This window comes from Xiphophorus maculatus, chromosome 8, assembly GCF_002775205.1.
Source record: "Xiphophorus maculatus strain JP 163 A chromosome 8, X_maculatus-5.0-male, whole genome shotgun sequence".
Taxonomy (NCBI): domain Eukaryota; kingdom Metazoa; phylum Chordata; class Actinopteri; order Cyprinodontiformes; family Poeciliidae; genus Xiphophorus; species Xiphophorus maculatus.
In genome coordinates this window covers 11910256-11932701 of record NC_036450.1, presented here as the reverse complement: position 1 = coordinate 11932701, position 22446 = coordinate 11910256, and the positions used below count along the sequence as shown (strand labels likewise).

The window sequence follows — 22446 nt, the reverse complement described above, 5'->3', positions numbered from 1 at the left end:
ATTCTCATGTGATAACGGGAAAGAATATCCAGTTGACAGCGTTAGCTCAAAGATTTCAAACATAAATGTTACTGTTGCAAAAATAATCCAGATTACTACAGCTACAGTAATCTTATTTATACAATGTTTTGAAAATGTATATTTAGACTTTGGCAAAAAATAAATGCCTGCCTTGACTGAATACTGGCTTTACCAATCCAATATTAAAATTTTTAAGAGCTACTTGTGCAGAAAAAAATATATATATTTGGTGGGGTTTTTTTATATGCATAAGCACATGTTTAAATTGTTAGTAGCTAGTTAATTAGATGGCTCTCGGCACAGATAACCAGCCTGCAGTCTGCTGCCTAGCATACATGTGTTTTGTTGTTTTCCAACTGTTGTGTTACTTTGATAAGAGTTGTAAATGGTGCCCTAGTAGTTTCCACACTCTCACTATCCTTCAATTTTGGCTTTGGAAACATTGTCAAACAAATGACAGAAAAGTTCAGCCGCCATTTTTCTGCCTCCTGACCAGCAGTGGGAAGTAACAGATGGGGGAGTAGGAGAGACATCTCACTCTGATGACTCTCAAGGTTTGTCTAGGGACAGAGCCTCTGGCAGTTTCTGCATCTTCTCATTAAAAAGGAGTTTAAACCTTAGGAGTGGTGTGATGGAATACGTTTGAGTTTTTAATAACCATAGCCTTTGTTGAAAGCCTTGCTATACCTTGACTCCGATAACTGACTGTTACCTATGTGGCTGAAATCTTGGCAGAAGGTGTTTAGCTTTGCAAAGTTTCTGTTGCCTTTTTAAAGTCGTTCAAAGTATTGATCTTTATTTTAGATTTTTAGAAAGTTTTAAGTACATCCACATCTCCCTTATTAGATCTTAAATAGTTTCTTTTGTCATATTAATTTTCTGTGTTAATTGATGAACACGAGTTTGGATTGTTTTCATACATCATTCACTTGTTCATGTGTGACAAAAACTGCAGAGGCAGAAGTTGAGTGTTAAATTTTTAAAGTATAATGGTATATGGATGTATCATTTAGTAATACAGTAACACTGCTTAATCTTTGTGGCATAGTAAAGCAATCCATTTGTAGGTATAAGCAGTGAGGTTTTGACCAAACAGCGTTAGAATATTATGTTCATGATACTTTTTAAAATCTTTTTAATGCCAATGCAAGTTTTACATATATCACCTCTTAATGTAAGACTAACCAGTGGTACTGACCTGATTGTAGATGCACGTCTGTTTTAGGGTGTGCTCTTAAGGCACTTTAATGCCTCATTCATAATAGACAGCAAATTAATTTGTCTGTTTTAATCAGCCTGTGGGACAATTTAACAGTGCTTATAAAAACTTTAAGAAGGTTTGCTTAATTTGACTTTATTATTAACAATATATAACTCTGGTTAGACAGTACAAATAGTGCTGAATAAAAAGTAATATGGATTAGCTGTGATGTATTACGAAGGTTCAGACTATGGTACTGCAGGTTAAGAAATGTTTCTGTTCCAAACATGTCTGGTACGATTAAACAGAGTGAAAATAATGATAATGAATATGTATGTTTTGATACTTTTATTATTCATTTCAAGGTGTAAATATGTTTTCTGAACTAAATGTCTGTCGCTCATTATTTGCTCATACTTTGTCTCCTCTTTTGCTCGTGGTGAATGTTTGACATTGAAAGAAATGGTGTTTGTGTTCAAATAAAACGAGTGGGTTTTTTATGCTTCGTGCGTCGTGCCAGTCAACCCACGGAAGATGTCTCATTAGGTTTCGGCATTGAGCAGCTTCATGTAAAGCAAGACTGCTGAATTGATGTATATAAGCATATGTTTTAAATACATTTACATGCTAAACTCTTTCCAGACCTTCAGGATTTATCTCTCCATTAATACAATGCAGTTTTCTGTACTTATCTTATAGTCATTTTGTATATAAATTGTTATGAAAAGTCTGCTATTTGACGTTGAAAAGTTCTTTCACTGAAGCTTCTGCTGCTCGATTACAGCCGTTTCCTGTTTGAGGCCTTAAACCCCGTGAAAGAGAACTACGAGCCATCAGTTGCCGTATTTATCTTTTTTTCGGAAGCATAACCAGGAAATGGTTACTTTTGATTAAATTTTAAATAACCGCCTCCTCCATCTGTGTCCCTCTGTCTTTCTAGATGCCAGGCCTTCTGTCCAGTCCTGTTTGTCTCACAGTCATCTGGTTTTTGTCTTGGTCACTGCCTCCCAGCCGTGCTGAGATTTGGAGTGATGAAGGTAACACATGCGCACACCCCCACACGCCTTAACACACTTTTGTCGCAAACAAAACTGACAGTTACATTTTTATGAAAATATATGTGGCTGCACATTTGTCTGGGCACATACCTTCGCGTCAACCCAGCAACAACACACGCCGACGCACATCCTGTCGAGAGTCTGACGAGGAGTCCTCTGGATCCTTTACGCTTGATGGCTTTATGTATATATAGAGCTTAGTGTAAGAATGAAAGAAAGTGTAAAATGTCATTTTTTTATTGACAACTTCAGTGCTTGTCTTTCATTTCTTGTGAAAGCAATTTCATAAGGTCAGAGCTCGTAATGTATGCTGTAACGGCTATAAACTCCCACACTAGGTAACAAATTTAGTTGCAAAGAAATCTGAGAGATGTGTCATGGTGACCTATAGGAAAGATTAATTAAATAAATAACAGTACTTCTCACCTTTCCTGCCATGATTTTCCACAGATGATTACCTGAAACTCCAGCTTTTGTTTTAAACTTGATTAAAGTTATTACAGCACAACACCTTCAGTAATAACTCTAGGTCATGAGACAAAAACCTGTACAAACAGACTTTAATTAAACCCGATAAGCTGTTATGGTTTAAGGATGACGTAATTGTGTTGGATATGATTTTTTAAATTATTTACTTTTTGCCTTTGTAAAATTCCAACTATAGTGACAGAGAGTCATGGATAACAGAGCCATTGTTCAGGATTTCAGCAGGTGTTAGAGTGAAACGTGTAATTATTTAAATGTGTTTGCAGTTTAGGCAGAACGTCCTAACTCAAACAGGTGATTTTTCAGGTGTGCAGAAATGACTTGTGGTTGCCTCTTAGCCATCAAACGCAGGTGCACATAGCAACCTGACCAACAGAGCAAATGGAGCAACAGTTTGTTTTTCAAAGCGGGATAGCAAACTTATGCTTTTTTTTTTTTTGCCTCACTTCATTATGATCACTCCCTGCAGTCTGAAGCATAGCTCTCTACGGTGTGTGCCATGGCTGCATTAATACTTAACTAAGATGTTATATCATGAGCTGTTGTGATTAAGTGATTTAAGCTAATTGTCACCCATTTTATAACACAATCAGGTGCCTAACCTCATGCACATCCGCACATTCAAGTATGCGAATGTCAGCAAAGCAGTGCAAATATTTTATTTTCGTAACAACCCGATGTGTCATCCCTTTTTCAGGAATTACAAGTCAGATTATTCTTAGAAAATGTGTTTTACTGTGACAATAAACTGTCTAAATGAAAGTCAGCCTTTTTTTTTCTTAGTTCTGGGTGCAATGTTTTTTCTGATAGCCACCAGCAGGAAAATAAGACAAATTTCCTCATTCATATGTAATTTATCAAAGCATATTGCAAATCACAGCAGCAACCTGTGAGTATCGTTCTCTGCCTTTCACTCATTTGATTACAATGGCTATGTGAAATCTAACCCCACTGATCCACTCATCCATTCATCCACTTGTCCTTCTGACTGTTTTTTTTTTTTTTTTGTAGTGATGTAATTAAAGCATAGCCTTGATAGACAGAGCTACAATAAATTATTATGGACTTTTGTATTTATACTTTATGAACTAAGAAAGACTTAAAACCTTGCTAAATTATGTCTGAAGAAGTTTTATTTGCCTCTGAAAATCAAATCTTTCTTCCTTTCTTGCTTGCTTCCTTTCCTTTTTTCCATCTTTTTTCTTTCTTTGTTTTTCCCTTCTTACTTTCTCCTTTCCAGTCTTTCTTTTTTTTCCCCATATTAATTAGTGAACAAACTGACCTTCATATGAGGCCGTCCGTTCCACCCTGAGGCTCCTTTCTATTGTTTTGAAAGTACTGAGTTTCATCCAGCTTGCAGTTTCTGTGTCTGCTTTGCCATCTGATTTTAATGTCAAGACAAACCTGAAGCCTTTCTGTGCACATTGTTATGTGGATGTGTGTGTGTGTGTGTGAGTGTGTGTACATAAACGCATGTTTGTGTATGAATGGATGTGCTGTTTTATGTCGGCGTGCGGGGCTGTGTGTGTAGGTGTGTGCGCACATGTCGGGGTGCTCCTGCCAGAGGCAGAATCAGATATGAGTGGAACGCTGCGGGTTTGGGGAATAATGTACTTCACTGCCAATAAAACATGAATACACACATTCAGACCAGCCAACTCTTTGTGCTACACCAGGGCCCCAGGTACACGCACTCACACACACACATATGCAGAAAAAAAGGGATGGAGTGTGGTGAAAGGAAAAAAGAAAATGTAGTTAAAATTGTTGAGAGAGGCTCTGTATAAAATGACTGATTAAATGGAAAGACTGATGAGGAAAGTGAGACAATAAGAAAGAACAATGGTCTATTATAGGACAAACAAAACCACTTGTAAACTTTAGTAATCGAGATGTTATAGACGGTGTAAGTCTAGATTTGTTCTGGACTCTTTCTTACCATGTGACATAACCTTGTTACATATTGTTCAAACCCAGAGACTATTACATTATTGTATCGTCACAAGTTTCAGTTTCAGCCTCCAGTCTTCTTTAGTTGGAGTCTATCGGCAGGATTATGACGGGTCTCTTGTCCCCAGCCTCCTGGTGCGTCTAGTGAAACCACTCGTGCTCTCATGGAAAATTTTCTTTAGGGCGTTGAATATTTTTGAGATTGCATAAGTCATGAACAATAAAGTTTAATTGTGAATTTGGTTAAAATAGTTGCGGTGTTAGTCCTACTTAGCATTTTGGCCTCTTCTGGTTCAGGTTGTTTATTGCAAATCTGAACAGTTTTGCGTTTTCACAAAAAAATATAGCTTGCAGTAGAGGTTGGATAATTTTAGGTGCGACTGTATGCTTGCCGTAATGATTAGAAAACCACTGAATGCTATATTCCCTTTACTACGGAGTAAAATTGAGATTTTCCAGATAATTTTTTAGCTTTATGCAAGTGAAATAATATGTGTAAAATACTTTGCTTCCAGTTTGTGTCGTTATCTGTACATTCATGTGCATGATCCTTTTTTTATCTTTCTTAATGTATTAATGTTTTCTTATCTGAACTTCAAACCTACTGACTGAAACTTGGCTAATGTTACTCATTTCGAGAATTTTTTATTTACTTAGAAATACAGGAATCCAATAATTGCTCAAGCTCAATTAGTCAATTTTCAGCTTGACTGGTTTGACCCGTGGATGGCAGTTGCAGGACTCATGGATCAACTCACAATATTAACAGCAGTTTTTTTCTGTCAAAATTCTTGTGTTCTTTCTTTGTTTGAGGTAACTTTTGAGTTTTCAGGCAAAGAGACATTCCATTTATCGAAGTAGTAACCCTCCCACAACATCCGTCTTGAAATGAAAATTTATTGACCATGCCCTTTGTCATATGTGATTAGTTATGTTGTACATTCCACAGCATTATTAACAACTTTATTTCACTTTAGAAGGTCTCAATAGATTTCAGTGTTCTCCTCCCCTTTCACCATTCGTCTCTCACTCTTAGAAATCTAAATGCAAGCCCTGTGAAACTCATTTCCAGCTGTTTCAGTCCATGCAGCCACCATCAGCAGAAAAAATTACAAAACCCCCCCAAAAAATGCTAAATACAAGCTGCCAGTGAAAACCAAGTTTGTTACAAATCCGCAGCAAACATTCATGAAATATTGGTTTATTTCAGACAGAGCAGATCCATAAACCGTCTTAGGTAGTACTAGTAATTAAAAAAACCTTTTCTGCAGTTCAGCAGTTTTTCTTTAAAATAGATTAGATAAAAACATAAAACTAAGGGTAGATTGTTTGCTGCTATGGTAGGAGAGGCCAGCAGGGAGTATGCATGCCTCAGTGGCTGAGGTTGTGAATTAATGAAGCTGTTTGCGTGGCACACTGGCAGCCCAAACTATGCTGTTTTTTTTTTCTTTCCTTTTTTCACCCCAGATCTCTCGTAAATGCCAGCTTTCACGTTACGAAGCCAAGCTAAACATGTGCCCAAATGCTCTCACACACACTAGATAGAATATCTTCTTTGCAAATTACTACAGCCACCACAAATATTTGCTCGAGTAAACACTACACTTGCTATACTTTAAATCAACATCACCCTTCAGTTTTGTTTGAGTTGGCAAGTATTGACATTGAAGATTTCTCCACATGTTAGTGATAGAAATCATCAAACTTTTGCAGTAGAGCTACATCTGGCATTTTCTGTTTATTCAGCTTTGGTACCATTAACAGTTTGATATTAATCCTGAAGTGATATAAAGACGTTGGATTACTTACGAAGATGTTATCTGGTCCACTCTAATCCAAAAGGTGCATTTAATCTATACAGCACTGACCATAATTAGTAGTGCTACTAGTAAAGATGTCTGAAGCTCATCACTGCAAGCCTGAGCTAAACTGCTTCCCATAGTCACGTTTATGTTGTATTGTGGGATACATGGAGTAAACAAACTAACTAATGGTTGTTTGTCTTATGATCAGGCCTTCTCCAAGTTCCAAAAAGTAAATTTTCTTTTGGCATACATTTCATATAAGTTTGAACAAGACAGTATCGAGAAACAAACTAATTAAATGATTAAATTCTCATTGTTTTCTATGAGCTCAGAGCACATCTGCTTCTTGTCCCGATCCAATAATAATATCAGATATCGGTCCGCATATTCTCTTTGTTTTTCCGCATAGCTACATAAATATCTGTATCTAAATCATGCTTCTTTTAACATACATAACAAGTACACACAGTATATTGTAGTTGGGGTACTGCTTCTGATTTTTTATTTACTTACTTATTTTATAGCCTTTAAGTAATAATACTTAATCCAGACACAAGACAGAGTATATTGTAGTCTATTCCTTTTGACTATTTGAGTTCTAAAGTGTAGCTTACTTTATTGGTCCCAGCGGGGCTCTACTTTTAAAACAGTTTCAAAGTGGATTTATTTGAAAGTCAGTAATATTTCAAAAGTGACTACAACCAGCTTTAAAAGATAAAACACAAACACTCTGCAGCAGCTTTACGATGCGTGCCAAAGACTCCTCAGTTTGCCGGATCCCGAACCGTGTATGGTCATGTTATTGTAGCCCTGCTGACTGGACTGTTAGTGATGGTGCTTGAATCACATTAACGTAGACAGTACAGACACATTGTATGTCAGACTGCTCGGTGTGCACATTCTGGAAGCGAGCACGAAAAGCTCTTTAATGTTTTATACGATGTCTGTGTTTGCAGTGTCGGACGTGCAGTTTGGGCGTTTGGAGTCGAACGTGACACTGGCATGTAGGAAGTCACAAATCAGGTAGGAAGACCAGCATACTACAAGCACTAAGAGCTTTCATCTTCATGAGTATTGTGGCAAAAATGACAAAGAACACAGTTAGTATGAAAGATTCCCCAACATCAGTTACTATCATAAAAATGAATAAAGTACCTTCCTCTGTCTAGTTTCCCTGTGGTGTGGCGTCACAACCACAGCTCTGTGTTGTCGTGGCACCAAGTGACATCCAACGGAAGCTTAGTCCTGTTTCTCGTCGACCTATCAGCCCAGGGCAACTACAGCTGCTATGACGACAGCGGGCTCCTCCTCCACTCGGTCATACTCCGACTGGGCTGTAAGTGATGCTTTGACTTCTTCAGAAATACGAAGGTTTAGGAGTTAAAAGGTAGTATTAGACATATACAATGTCTTCTTGCAAAAGTACTCATACCACTTAAACGTCAATGTGTTTGAGAACATTGGTGCACAAATCATGAAGACCAAATGCAGCACACCAGACAGGTCAGCAATAATGTTTATCATAAAACTGCAGTATGAAACTTTTACAAAAAATATTCTTTTATAAAAAAAAAGATATATTTTTTTATACCGCTGTTGAAACTGTCATTGTTATGACAGCATAGTATGAGACTTGGTGATAGTTTGAACAAATAGGTGTTCTGCTTAGATGAAAGAGAAATTGGATGCATCCATCTCCCTGAACATTGCAATCAGAATGAAACATGGTGGTGGTGTGACCAAACTGTAGGCATGTTTTTATTCAGAAGGGACAAGAAAAGATAATCAAAGTGGACGGAGAAGTGGCTGGAGATACACACATGACAAAGTTAAGGTTAATTTTCTGGCATTTTCTGACCTGCTAGAACGGTATAGTGTAAAGCACATTCATAAATCATGTTACAATGGCTCAGTTAGTGCATGCCAATAGATAATTAATAAATGCGTTTGAACATTTTTAAATTAAATAAACAAAATGAGCAATGGGCAAAAATGTCCATGTCTGGGTGTGCAAAGCTGAAAGAAGTACACTGAAAAACTGAAAACTGAAAAACTTGAAAGTGTAATTCCACTTCCAGTGAAAGGTTGTTGTAGTATTATGAATGTTTTTCTGTTTATAGTAAGATTACTTATAAAATCAGTGATAAATGGAACAGAGCTATTAGTCTTCAGAAGAAACTGGCCTTATCAGCCATCACAAAGCCATCCACATCCTGCCACTGTCTCAAACAGGAAGGGGCTTCCAACTGAGCTTCCTTCTAAGGAACTGGGAGTTTTGCCTTCTGCTGGTCAAAGCCCTCCTGATTGTTTTGGTTCATAATGGGGACACTGTTGTTTGTCAGATCCCCCTGGGCTGCTAAGCATTTCCTGTCGTGTACCCAATCACACACTTGTTCGCTGCTCCTGGAGGGACTCTGTGAAAACCTTCCTGCCATCCAAGTACAACACCTCCTTCAGGTATAACACAGTTACTGCATCGGAACGGTCATATTCAGAACGTTGTTTTTTTTAAATAATAATAATAATAATTAAACTCTTTTGATCTTGTTTTCAAGAGGGAAGGAAGAGAAGGAGCCAACCAAATTGTGCATCGTGGACTCCACCAACAGGCACTGTGTTGTACAAGATCCCGCATTCTGGCAGACTATCCACACATTTGGAGTCACAGAGACAAACGCTCTTGGATCCCAGACATCTTACCGCAAAATCAGACTAAATGAGCTTTGTAAGGCCGCATAAGAAATCAGTGATTTTTGTAAATTTTTTGATTTTAAAGGGGAGCTATAACAGTGTCTCATAAACAAAAACAGAGTTGTCTTGATTTAATGCTAGGAAACACTGCCTGGTTCTAAATTACACTTTCTTTGTCCATTAAAGCTGAAACACTATTACATTTTTTAAAGAAAAGATTTTTCTTTCTTCTGTAAAAATGAAAAAAAAAAAAAATATTTGTTCAGTTATTCACTTTCTAACTTTCTACTTGTTTATGCTTTTACAGTGAAACCAGACCCTCCACGGTCTGTGTTCATACAGGAAGTGGAAGGTCATCCATCAAAGTTATGGGTTTCATGGAAGAATCCATCGTCTTGGCCAGAGGACCGTTTCTTTCCCCTGAAATTTCATATTCGATACAGACCACAGGGATCCATGCATTGGTCAGAGGTAAGTCAATCAAACCCTCACCCACATTATTGGCTCTTAATGCTGAACGGGTTCGCCACCCCTGCTCTGTACAGTGTTCTGATTGTCCCATGAGTAGCATCTTTTTTGTCTCTCGAAAAACAGATGATGACAGAAAAGTATTCAATTGAAATACCCGATGCCACACCACACCACTCCAACCAGGTTCAGGTTCGAACCCGCGACGACGTCAACCCGGAGAGCCAGTGGAGTGAATGGAGCCCCCTGAGTTTCCATACGCCCTGGCAAGGTGGAACACTAAACCCACAAGGAAGATTTTTTGTTTTTCTTTTACATTAATGGATATTTCATGGATATTTTTGGTGTCAAATTAAAATATATGGGTTGACTGAAATGATTGAATTAGACATAAATAGGTAAAAATAATGAGTGAGACCTCCTATACATCTACAGTACGTTGATATTGTAATTTTTTGAGAAACTATGAGAAAAATGTTCATTAGATCAAATCTACTAGAGAGTTGGACTCAAGACGACAATGTTTGGATAGAAAACTGGGACGCAATAAAACTGGATGAATGGTGAAGGGCTAGAAATGAGCCGGTTCTAATTACTTGTGTCTAATGCACAGCCAGAAACACGTACAGATTTCATTAAGTATAATTAACTTTGACTGTAGTTTCTTTTGTGGTTTGAGTCACGAGATTTGGTACATTGACGGCAAAGTTTGCATCTGTTTGTTTGCACTGCAGCCGACACCACCACTCACCCTTCAGATGACCCAGACGATATCGATCTCTTCAGCACACCATCTGAAACTTTCACCTCCAAAATCGACGGTAAGACTCGCTTGTCTCTTTAAAATATCAGACCCCTGGCACTCTTGTTCCTCAGCAACAAACCGGGTGTAATAAAATGCCAGTTGTCGTCACGTTTATACAATTCCCTCATTACCGGTCCTACTTATCCTTAAAAGTATTTTAAATATAGAGCTAGCACACTGCCTTTACTCTTCCTGTGTTTTCCACATGCTTTTTTAATTAGGTGAATCACATTTCCTGCTATTTAAACTCTTTCTAAAATTATGTAGGCAGTGCAAGGAATTCCTACAAAAAAGGCTCTAGGATAATGGTGTCTTGGAAAAGTATTTACATAATTGTAAAGAGGACGGAAAATTGTACATAATTTTGTTAACTATTTTTAAAAATAGAAGTCTGAAAACTTTGCTGATTATTTGTATTTAGTGCCAATATGTATCTAGTTCTGTCTATGAATAAATGCAGCTATTCTGTAAAGGCCTTGGAGATTTGCTAAGGAATGTTAGTGAGCAAATAGCATCATGATTTGGCCCAGGATCACGTTGCATGCCTCTGGACTAACTTTTTGCACTGGCTGGTGTGCCTAGCTTTTTCTCACCAGCACAAAATTGAATTGCACCCAAATGTTCAACTGCATCACATTAAACATTGCAGTTTTACAAGTTTGCTTTTTCTGAATCACTGTTCAATACGGCAATATTTACTGATGAAAGATTAACAATTTAGCAAACATAAAGTGACTGAAAAAGGGTTCGAAGTGGTGCAGTGAGCTAAAATCTAAGCAAGGACTTCTCAAGATAAAATGAATGAGTGAAGCGGTGAGATGCAAGAACTTTTAAAATGTAAGTTCAAATGTTTTAAAGGCTGAAAGTCTTATGAATATTTACAATAAGTGCAGTGGGAAGGATTGGGAGGGTGATTGATCACACAGATACATGCGCTCAGAATAGTCTTGTGCTCTTAGGTTGGGGGAAAAATCTAACACTATTATTATCATCAGTGCAATGCCGAGAGACCAGACTGGCAAAACCAAAACATCAAGATTTTAAACACCTACAACCTCCACAGCTCCGACAGACAAATCCTGAGATGTTATGATGATGATTTTTAGATGACTCAGGCCTTAACTTTCCTACAACCTCTCTGTTTATCTGACTAGCCTAGCCTGCTCACCTCTGGTCCACTGCAGTACACAACATTGACACGGTCTACCACAGCCAATCAGAGGGTGGGGGCTCACCCCATGTTATCTCTGATTGGTTTAGACAATGATATGGGACTAATGCATGTCTGCTGTTGAACTACAGGGAGACTTTCAGTGTCAGGGACTTCTTTTTTTGAACGTCTGATAGTGTGAGATGTTCACAGATTGAATATAAATGTGTGCTTTTCAGATTATTTTGTGGAACATTTTCTAAACTAAATCCACTTTTCTTTCCACTTCACATTGGGCAATAACATTTTTCAATCTCCCTGCATAATCACCAGACAATATGCTACAGTATTTAATTGTAGAAATGTTCCAGGGTGGAAGGGCTCAAGGGTTGTGAATTACTTCAAAAGTTACTTTTGTACTTTGTAGCTTTGTTTTAGTTTTCTTATAATGTGTGTGTGTGTATCTCTCCAAGCTTTTTTATGTCACTATGTTTGCTTTTTGGCTGAACTGTTAATTATGTGTGACTGTATTTCATGAACTGTGTTTATCTAGGTAGAGGATGTGCACAACTTGTGCCATTTCTCCTCATTCTTGTTTTGGATCTTGCGCTCTTAACTATTTATTGGCCTGAAATCAAATAAAACTGCAGGATAATCTGCTTCATAGCTCTCCTGTTTGTTTTGGCAGCATATAAATGTCTAATCAGTCATTAATGCAGCTGAAAGCTCAGAGGGCATTATTTACAGTCATTACAGTCTAGATAAGATCAAACATGTACCTTTTGTTTGGTCCTATCCTCCATTACATATAATTGTAGTACATTGCTCCTACAGCTTGCCTTGTTCTTCCAGGTGATTTTTGGATTCTGGATGAAAATTTAAGTAGATAGTAGCACCCATTTATCTGGGTAAAACAGAGTTGAAAGCAACCTGCAGTTGCAATTATCCCTTCTAAACTGTACACATGCAGGAAACCTGCAAGTGTACACAAACACCCACATGTAAGGGACCAGGGAGTATGAAAGTGAGTGGAACTAAAAGATGAGCTGAAAACAGCTTTTCTGCAGGGTTTTTTTTCAGTCTGCATATAAAATGTTGATGATGTATTTCAAACTGATTATTTTCAGTTCATTTGCGTCCATAAAAGAGTTTTGTTCCCCCATAAAAGTGTAATCAATGAATGTTTTTTGTTAAATCTGGAACAGCAATCCTCAGATTGACTTTTAACCCAGGAGTAATTACATCCAGCAACGCATCGTCAGTGTTTTGGCAGTCTGTTTAGTTTGTAAACAACAAACTAGAAGTTTGTGAAATCTCTTCTGTTTTTATTAAAACTCAGCTACACCCACTGGCTTTTCTTATCCTTTTGTTGTCCCAATTTTCCTTCTGCTACTTTCTGCTGCTTTGCATCTTCCACCCTGGTATACCCCCAATACCCTGTGTTGCTTACATCTCCTGTTTCCTCCCCCCCACTTTCTTCCCACATTAGGTGTCGTACAAGGGGATGATGGTAATTTGGGTCTGGTGATCCTCTTGGTTTTGTTCTCCATCTTCATACTTACCACCGTCCTTTCCCTTATTTTTGTCATATGGTAAGACACAAAGACACACACACATCCCAGAACAGATCACAGCTATATGTTTGACTGAGACCTTACGTATTAGTATTTTTAAAAAATTATTATTCTTATTTCTAGGATGAGACAGAAACGGCGGGAACATGCAACCAAACAAGAACTCGCCTCTATGGTCAAGATGAAATCTATGCCAATCTAATGAGACACTTACCTGGCCGCATTTAATGTGTCAAGGTAAGTTTTCTTTTCTTTTTTTCTTTAAGGAAATATTTAAACTTTTTACACCTGGGTATGCAGACAAAGACCAGACCTAAATCCAGTCAAATTCGATTTTTATAGTAGCATGGTGTGACAAAAAAGTGAAGAAGTTCAAGGCGTGTGAAAATCTTTGTGAACCGTTTTATATTGGAAAGACAGTGGAGGTCACAACCATTTGTTTTTATTTAGTTTGTTTACCAGATTCATCTCCAAGTTTTGAAAAAAAAAAGCCTACATGTTTGAATCCAATTAAAATCCTATTTTGGATGCTTTTTACTGTGATTTAAATAGCTCCACTGATGATCATCAAAAGCATGCTTAGCCAATGAAAAGACTTTTGTGGGTTTTTTCTGCTTTACTACGATGCAATATGGTTCAAAGAGTTGCTATAAACATCTTTGAGACAACCCTTCAGATAGCCTGCCAACTTTTGATTATAAGGCTGGCACACAAACACACACACACCCGCACCCCAACACACACAAGCACACACAAACGCAGATTATAACTACGTACTCCTGCATATCTTCCATTTATCTCTGCCTTTTAAATACATGCTTTCAAACAAATTATGCTGTGATTTATATCTTTTCTGCAGCTGCATTTTTCTCCCTTCTTCACCCTGTTTTCTTTTTTTTATATGTGTGTTTTTCTTCTCAGGTTTGTTTGAAGTGTCCACAACCTGTCAGCTTCAGCAGTGAGTAAACGTCTACTCCACACCACTGTGACATGCTGACCATCCACATTTCAGCTGAAATTATGAACAGAGCATTACTCCATCCAACTTCCAGGACAACTGGGACAAGAGTGGAACGGAGACGTTTTCGGTATTTACCACATGACTGCAGGGGAACGTTTTGGAAGCCTCGCTGGACTTATTCGGCGGCATCCAATTAACTGCACTACCCATAATGCATTAGAGAGTCATCAGGAGAAACCTGAGACCAAACTCTGCGTACTTAAGCCGCGATAACTCCTCGGAGGAACGAAAAATAACACAGCACCACAACAATTCTACTTTCACAACCAATGCTGCTTCAGGTGGACTGACTCTTTGTGCCTTTTGAACTTTTTTTTTTTTTTTTTTTTTTTTACCAACAAAATAGGACAAGAAATTCAGCCAAACACAAAGAGATAAGATTTTATTGTGGAACCGCTTGGCTCTTTCTCCCCAACCAGAACATTTCCATTTCATTCATTTATTTTATGAGTCTCTCTGTGTAAATAAACACAATCATTCTTACGTTGACTGACTCAATGCTGTGAAGGAAGCAGAAGCTCTGCCAGTCTGTGTGAGTGTGTCTGATGCCAAAGCAGCAACAATGGGCATTACAGCCTCTGCTGGAGGGGGGTGGGTAGGAGGTGAAGGGGAGATTAGAAAACAATCTTTAACCTGCTTTGGACTTGAGGGACATTATGGGTTTTGGAGAATGAGGGCCAAGGAGGAAATGTTGGGTAGTAAGGACTTTATCTGGTTTATAATGGACGATTTTATGTTGCATGATACCATGATATGTTGCATGAATGGTTTTACATTGCATGACCCCATTATGTTGTCTGTCACTTAAAGTACATGTATTTTCTTGTTCATTTATGTCTATTATCCATGGACAATTTGTATTTATGTGACTGAAAGACTGAGAAGGAAAAGAGGAGAGACTGGCCTTTCACAAATCACCAGCATTAAGACGTCACTTACTTAGTCATATATAAAAGATCTCAGAAAGTTTTCGATACACAATTAAATTCCATCACAAGTTGAACCCATTGAAATTGAATTGAAAAAAATCAATGGAAAACTACATTAAAACGTACAGAAATATTCGCTTTTTGCAGACAATTTGCAAATAAAGCAAGAAACGTATAGTGTAATAAATATCAAGTCTTTTTAGGGCCCTTTTAAACTGTACTAAAACCAGACCATGATGTTAAAATGGTCTTTGCCGTGTGAAAGTTTCTCAACTGTTTGGTTCATTGTCATGGTGGCAGCCTGTTTCAGTGTTGCATGAAGGAGTCCTGCATTGGTAACCTTGTTCATGATATGTGGGGATTATGCACCACAGTTTGGTCATCAGAATTTGAGACACTGGCCTACAACCTAATTCTACTCAAACTCAAGAATTCAAGTAATTTATTACTTTGCAGACCAGCTGCTATTCACACGAGGCTCTCCAGGCTGCAACCAATAGGATCTTACCGAGCAGCTTAAACAAACACTCCATGCTAATAAATACACTCCCTCCTTGAACATAGATATAGTTTTGTACTGGGCGTCAAACAAGGTTCCACAGATGTGGAGAAGTGCACACAACTCCAAATTGTGCATATACAACTTGTGCAAAAAGTTTTATTATTCTTCCTGCAGTTCAGAATTTAAAAAAATAAATAAATAAATACCCATCAGGCTACCAGAAGCCGCTTCATAGTTGCATAAAAGTAATTGCAAGCATGAACACTCCAGTACCAATTACTTTAATTTCTCTCATTTCATACAAATTGATCTGTTGAGATCTCAAGGCATGCGTGCTTTCAGAGCATTAGCCAAAGGGGCGTGGTTTACAACACCAGGCATTTTTCTCATTATGAATCTGATGAATCTTAAGAGGAAATTCCTGCTAACCTTTGTGTCACATTTCTTATTCAGACTGCAATTGTAATACAGGCAAAGTTGCTGCTCACTATCCTCAGTGTTATGAACTATGTCATATTCTGCTGACCAGCGTATTTTTCAGATTGTGCAAAGACTGAAAGAAGATTATATGATGGATCAGGAGGTGGATCGATTTACCACCTTTGAGAAAGCATATTGACCACCGAAGAAAAGTTTGATTCGAAAGAGGCTGGCGATGAGTAGGGAGAAGGAGGAAGACTAAGCAGAAGCCACTAAGGTTAATACAAAATCATTACATGCAAGCACTACATAAATAATTGTGGTGTCACTTTCTCTGAAGGCTGAAACTGAAGGTTGAGGTGCAGAAGCCTCACATATAGAGTGGTGAAAGAGACAGAGATTAAACAAATTGTCAGAAGAGTAATAAAATAACTGGCCTCACAATGAAATGTAAAATCTGGGTAGCATTTGGCAGGACCCAGTCTGAATGATCATGAGGGTTTTAGAGACCATGAGATGGTTTTAACCCAGTCTAAAGGGGCCTTACAAAATCCTGGGAGTTGTTATTAAAGACTTTATTAAAGAAAAAGATCATCTAAAGAAAAAGGTTACAGTTATCACCGTCATGTAGAAAGAGAAGAAAGTTTAAAGTCCTATGTGAAGTTACATTTTTTGGTTCTGTATGTTAAGGTAGTTGATTACAAAATGAAATTATTAGACATATAATGTCTAAGAGAAGAAGAGAAGATCAAAGCATTTCATTTTCCAGTAAAACTGAGATGAAAGCATCTTCCTTAGAAGTCTACTAAAGAGCTATGTCAAAGTCTGACACATATAGTCATAGTTTCTGCTGTTTAACCCCTTCTTTCAACACCAGAGGATGCAGAAAGTTTGCATATAGCAGATCATATTAGTAGGATCCAAATATTTGCATTGCAACTTATTTCTATTTTCAACATGGGGCTCCTTTTACTTCAGGGAGGTGGCTTGTGGACAGTTGCGACGGATGTTAGCATGTCGTTTTGAACACCACCGTAAATGAATGGGTTTTGGTATGCTGAAGACATTGAGCACTTTTTGAGGAACACAGTAAAGGCTGGGATCGGGTGAGAAGATTCACTTCAACTGCATTAATGAAACCTATGGTTGTTTTTTGAGGATTGCACAGCTTTGTCACATTGATAAACTCTGATATTGTGTTAATTAACTGTCAACTTGTCAGTGAAAGTTTATATGCTGTAACTGTATGTGCACAAGATAAACTGACAAGGGTCGCTTTCACTCTACACACCAACTCACAAAAATGTTAACGTTCTGAAATACCTCTTTTACAGCTTTTTCCTTTACTTCCTCCTTCAGTGCTTTTCTTTCTTTTATCCTTTGATTTTATTTTGCATATGTAAAGGTTTTTTTTTGTTTAATTCTAGTTTTAGAAACACAAGGGTGCATCTAAGTCAAATTGTTCCAGTTTGACGACTATATGTTTTCTAAAGCTAATTTCATATATATTTTTTGCATGGATTCCAGCAAAGCTTACCTGTATATTATCACTGTATATCACAGATAATGGATGTTAAAGTGTATGTGGTGTTTATAAACCTGTTCATAGGGGTAGGTTTGCAGACATGGTTTGCTCAGTCACAAATTAACAAATATTTTAGAGAATTAGTGAAAAGATTTTGATTGTGACGTTTGAACTCTCAAAAGGGAATCCTGTTGGTACAGTGCCTTGCAAGAGTATTTTTATATAATCATTCGAACACATGGATACGCTTTCAATTTACCTTCAATTAAATGTCGCCCTAACTCAAATCATCCAAGTATCTTCAAAGAGTCTTCAGCAGCAGCTAGTATTGCAATGAATCTGAAAAGGCCTCTGACTGAAAACTGTCTCTGTATGACAGTCATGACATGTGGATTAATATTTGGGCATCAGAGGCGATATTCCACAGTACCATGTGAAATATCTGTTGTTGACAAGAGCTGCTAATCCACCTCATTTACTTTTACTGCTCCAGGATTGTCCAGTATATAGTTCCATCCATCTTGCTTCTGTATGCTTTGTTGTCCTTGCGGAAAAAATAAACAGGCATCCCCACGTCATGCTTCTGCCATCACCATGTCTCTCCATGGGGCGTTTTGCATGCAGGCCAGGAAGCTTAACTTTGATCTCATCTGACCAGATAAACTTTTTGACATAAAATGTATTAATGTTTCATTAGTGAATACTTCTGCAAGGCACTCTAAATCAATACACATAACACATAGTTTAGGTTTAGAACTAGCACTACTGACTGAGTATAATTCATGTCTGCAGAACCTTTCCTGCTATATGTATTTGTCTTTGACCCCAGTTACATGAAGCTGTGTTGCTGTACACTTACTGTATGGATAGTGAATCAGTTTTATTCTGACAAGCTTAATTCTAGGACTCATTTTATTTCTGTCCTGTCAAGTGAACCATAGATTTTCTCTCTGACCTCTTCCCTTAAATTTTGTGTCAATATTCGGATTTCTTTTTATTTTATTTTTTTACATATTATGGATCAAACTGGAGTTGGAAGGTGGCACAACTTGCTCAATGAAAAGCAGACAGACTATACCCCTAATTTTGACATCTTGCTGAAATTAATGAATTTGTGCTTGAGGTTCTGAAAAAAAGTCATATTTGCAGATTGGTGCTTAGTTCAGTATCATTGTCATTCATTTCCCTTGGTTTGAGGTTGACAGCTACCTGCTTTGTTTCTACATCGTGAGCATCTATGGATGTATTTCTGTTTCACTTTGGTGGTGTTTTCTCTGGTTCTGTGGACAGAATTCTTTCATTATCCCTCTGCAGTGTGATACTGCATGGAGCCTGTTGGTTTTTAATCTTACAAGCTCAATACACTCAGGCATCCTCGCTCAGATGTAAATAGTTTTTCTTTTTTTTTTCCTTTTTTTTTTCTTGCAATATGTGTACAACACATATCATCATAAGCTGTTTTTCTTCCTGTACTGGTATGTTTCTGTGAAATAAATACTATTTTACCACATTTTCAATAGAAGGAAATCATTGTGTGTTGTGTTTACGCGTCCTATAGTTCAAACAGGCAGGGCTTGGTCTCCCCAGGGCCTAAGTAACATTTAGTTACATAAACATGCTTTCTGTGGTTCTCTTGGCCATGATCAATGAGAGGTTACTCTGGGTAAAAGAAGATGGAAAAAAAAAGTTTTCTTTTGTAAATTCTCTGCTCTGGCATGAAGTATCACTTTTGCCGTAAAAATGTGGCAAGTTAAGCACTATCTGCCATTTCCTGTAGTGCAGTGGTAGATATGGCTGTTCTTCCTCTTCCTTCCTGCTCTATTCAGGATATTCCCAATTAGCACTAACAGCTCAGCACAATGACTTGGACACAGTCCCACTGCAAGTACTTGAGCCAGAGTGCACACTACAAAATGTGCTTTTATCTTCAAAAGTGAGTACTTGAATATTGGGAAGACATTTTATTTGCTTTTAATTATAAAATTATATTTGAATATTAATTCAAATATGAATCAATCAGTCAGTCTAAGGAATTGGGCATAGCTTTAGATTTTTTCATTTTTTTCTTATAAATGTCAATCTAATAGTTTAAGGGTACCATTGTTTAGGTGAAAACATCTGTTTCTAGTCCTGATACATTAATACTGAGGCACTAAGCAACCCTTTAATTACCAAAATGGAGAGTCTAAAGGGACTTCAACAGAATGCGCATTTGCTTTTGTAGAAGAATAATATCATTTTCACTATATATATTTCTTACTTATTTCAGAAAACAGATTTGCACAAAATGGCATTGATCCAAAAAAAATAAAGTTACAATATTTAGAATTTGACTCAACAGAAACATCACTGCTTCACATTAATTTGTATTGGAAACTTTTTAAAAATAAATTGTTCTCTAAGGCAGTGGTCCCCGACCCCCGGGCCGGGGACCGGTACCGGTCCGTGCAAGAAATAATTAAATATTTCCGTTTTATGTATTTAAGTCTGGAGGATCTTTTGTTTTGAAAATCCTTTAACAGGATTCTCTCAGTTACGTCTTGCGCGCCAACATCGAGGCCACAAGCAGCAAAATGAGTAAGAAACAGATCAGATGTCTTTGGAAAGTTTCTTTGCGTAGGGAAAAGGCCCAGAGAAGAGATATGAGAATGAATTTATCCCCGTAGGTGATTCCCACATTCCAAACCCACTCTGCATGATATGGTGACCGGCTCGCTAATGAGGCAATGAAGCCTTCAAACTGATTCCCCAAGTAGAGACCAAGCGCCCTGTGCGTAAGCAACACTTCGGGTGTCATTGTCTCTCAGCATTCCCAGTTGGGACCGTCTGGTTGCAGAGAAACAAGCTCAGGGCCCCCATTAGTCGTTATCGTGAGTTAAAATTTTCACAAAAGTAAAATGTTCGATTTTTGTGGCGCATCTGTATCTTATTTTGAAGGGATATGTAAACGTTATCATAGCGACCAGAGTCAGAGAGCGTTAGGGTAGTGGTCGAGGTTTTAGTCAAGAAATGCATTACATATATTTTTGTAAGTAACTTTTTAGGTATTTTTTTTAAGAGTAAGAATTTAATCCATGTTAATATTTACCCTTATACCTTGCCATAGTGAATTACTCTGCTGTTTTAGAATATGAAATGTATTTTTGAGATATAGGAATACACATCTTTTTTACATTGCCAAGTTTTCTCCACATTATGTGAGAGCAAACACAGTTGCTCTCCCAGAACAGTAATAAAATCACTCCAAATGTAAAATAACTAGTCTTAACCTGCCAATAATTACATAGGTGCCTTAAAGTGTCTAGTTAAGATACCCTCAGGCCACAAAAAGATGGGCCTTAAACTCACCAGGGAACTAAAAAAAATACAAAGATAATATTTAGGCAGGATATATTTTATTGAGATAAAAGAACACCACTAAAATTAGGTACTCTGCATATTTACTTAATACTAAAGACCCCTACCTTACAAAAGCACTTAAACCTTTCTAAGGTTTGAGTGCCTTAATTAAAATTCTATATTTCACATTAAAAAGTGCAAATATTCAACACATCAAAATCAGTCAAAGATAAAAAGAACATTTCTTATAAATAATGTATTTAATGGCATGGCAAATACATTCATACCACAAACACAACCTTTTCACATACACCGGTGCAGAGGTGTGTGGCAAAAACACTTGCAGTGACTCACATCTTTCCTTACCTTCTAGGTAACATTCGATGTTTAGCAACTGTTGTTCTCCGCAGATGTTCAGAGTATCTCCACAAACATGAAGGATGTCTGTTATTCAAATATTACTGAAGCCACCAACAAAACGAGACAGATACAAAGCAAATTATCTCATGGAATAAAACGATTATTGTTTTATATATATATATAAAAAAAGCTGAGCACATTTAATCCAACTTTCCCTCAATAGTTTTAGTATTATTATTATTTTTTTAAATTTAACACTTGAAAAGAAACTTTTAGCAATAATATATAAACTCCGGGAGCCCTCTAGTGGAAAAGGGACATTAATACATCTACTTCTTCAATCCAAAAAAGGGAAAAGGCTCAGCTTGCTTAAAGAGTTTCCCGGTTACAATAGACACAGCTGGAGAGAAATACATTGTTCCCATGATACCTTACAATTGCACAACCCACCCCTACAGCCCATCACTATGCTGCATGTAATGGACAATTTTAGTGTTAATAATACTGCTTAGTTCACTTCACATCTATTTAACTAGACTACCTGTAAATGCTTTATTTTTATGCTCAATCTTCAGAAAAAAAACAAAAACATTTGCCCAATAATTGACGGTTTGGGGCAACCCGTACCCTAATTGCAGCCCTACTTTCACCCCTCCTCCAAACTCTTCTTCTACCCCAAAATTTTAAATCTCCTGCCAAAAGTCCTTCCAACACCACATCCAACCCTAATTTTAGGCTTCCAATGCTCCTTCCAACCTGCTTTCAAACCCTAACTTGAACCCTCCTTCCAACCCTATTTCTATTTCTCATAACAACTTACTCCAAGTTTCCCTAATTCCAACCCTCCTTCCAACTCTAATTCAAATCCTTCTTTCAAATTAATTCTAACCCTAGCTTTAGAGTTCAAATGCCCCTTCCAACCCACTCTCAAACCCTAAATCAAACCTCCTTCCAACCCTAATTTCTATCCTGCTTTCAGCCGTTATTCCAACCATCCATCCATCCATCCATCCATCCATCCATCCATCCATCCATCCATCCATCCATCCATCCATCCATTTTCTGTTCACCCTTTGTCCCTAATGGTGTCGGGAGGGTTGCTGGTGCCTATCTCCAGCTACGTTCCGGGTGGGAGGCGGGG

General features: G+C 37.6%; 1 protein-coding gene across 1 annotated transcript in view; it reads left to right on the top strand.

Moving 5' to 3' along the window:
- LOC102218314 (interleukin-11 receptor subunit alpha-like) overlaps positions 1 to 19123 on the top strand; it is a 49337-nt gene extending 30214 nt beyond the window's left edge. The window contains exons 2-12 of the mRNA XM_005811874.2: positions 2163 to 2259; positions 7478 to 7544; positions 7691 to 7857; positions 8864 to 8978; positions 9077 to 9246; positions 9520 to 9683; positions 9807 to 9951; positions 10415 to 10501; positions 13125 to 13227; positions 13333 to 13446; positions 14131 to 19123. Of these exons, the coding sequence (XP_005811931.1) occupies positions 2163 to 2259; positions 7478 to 7544; positions 7691 to 7857; positions 8864 to 8978; positions 9077 to 9246; positions 9520 to 9683; positions 9807 to 9951; positions 10415 to 10501; positions 13125 to 13227; positions 13333 to 13411 (1194 nt within the window). The 3' untranslated portion in view covers positions 13412 to 13446; positions 14131 to 19123. The remainder of the gene's footprint in view (positions 1 to 2162; positions 2260 to 7477; positions 7545 to 7690; positions 7858 to 8863; positions 8979 to 9076; positions 9247 to 9519; positions 9684 to 9806; positions 9952 to 10414; positions 10502 to 13124; positions 13228 to 13332; positions 13447 to 14130) is intronic.
- Positions 19124 to 22446: the final 3323 nt, after the last annotated feature.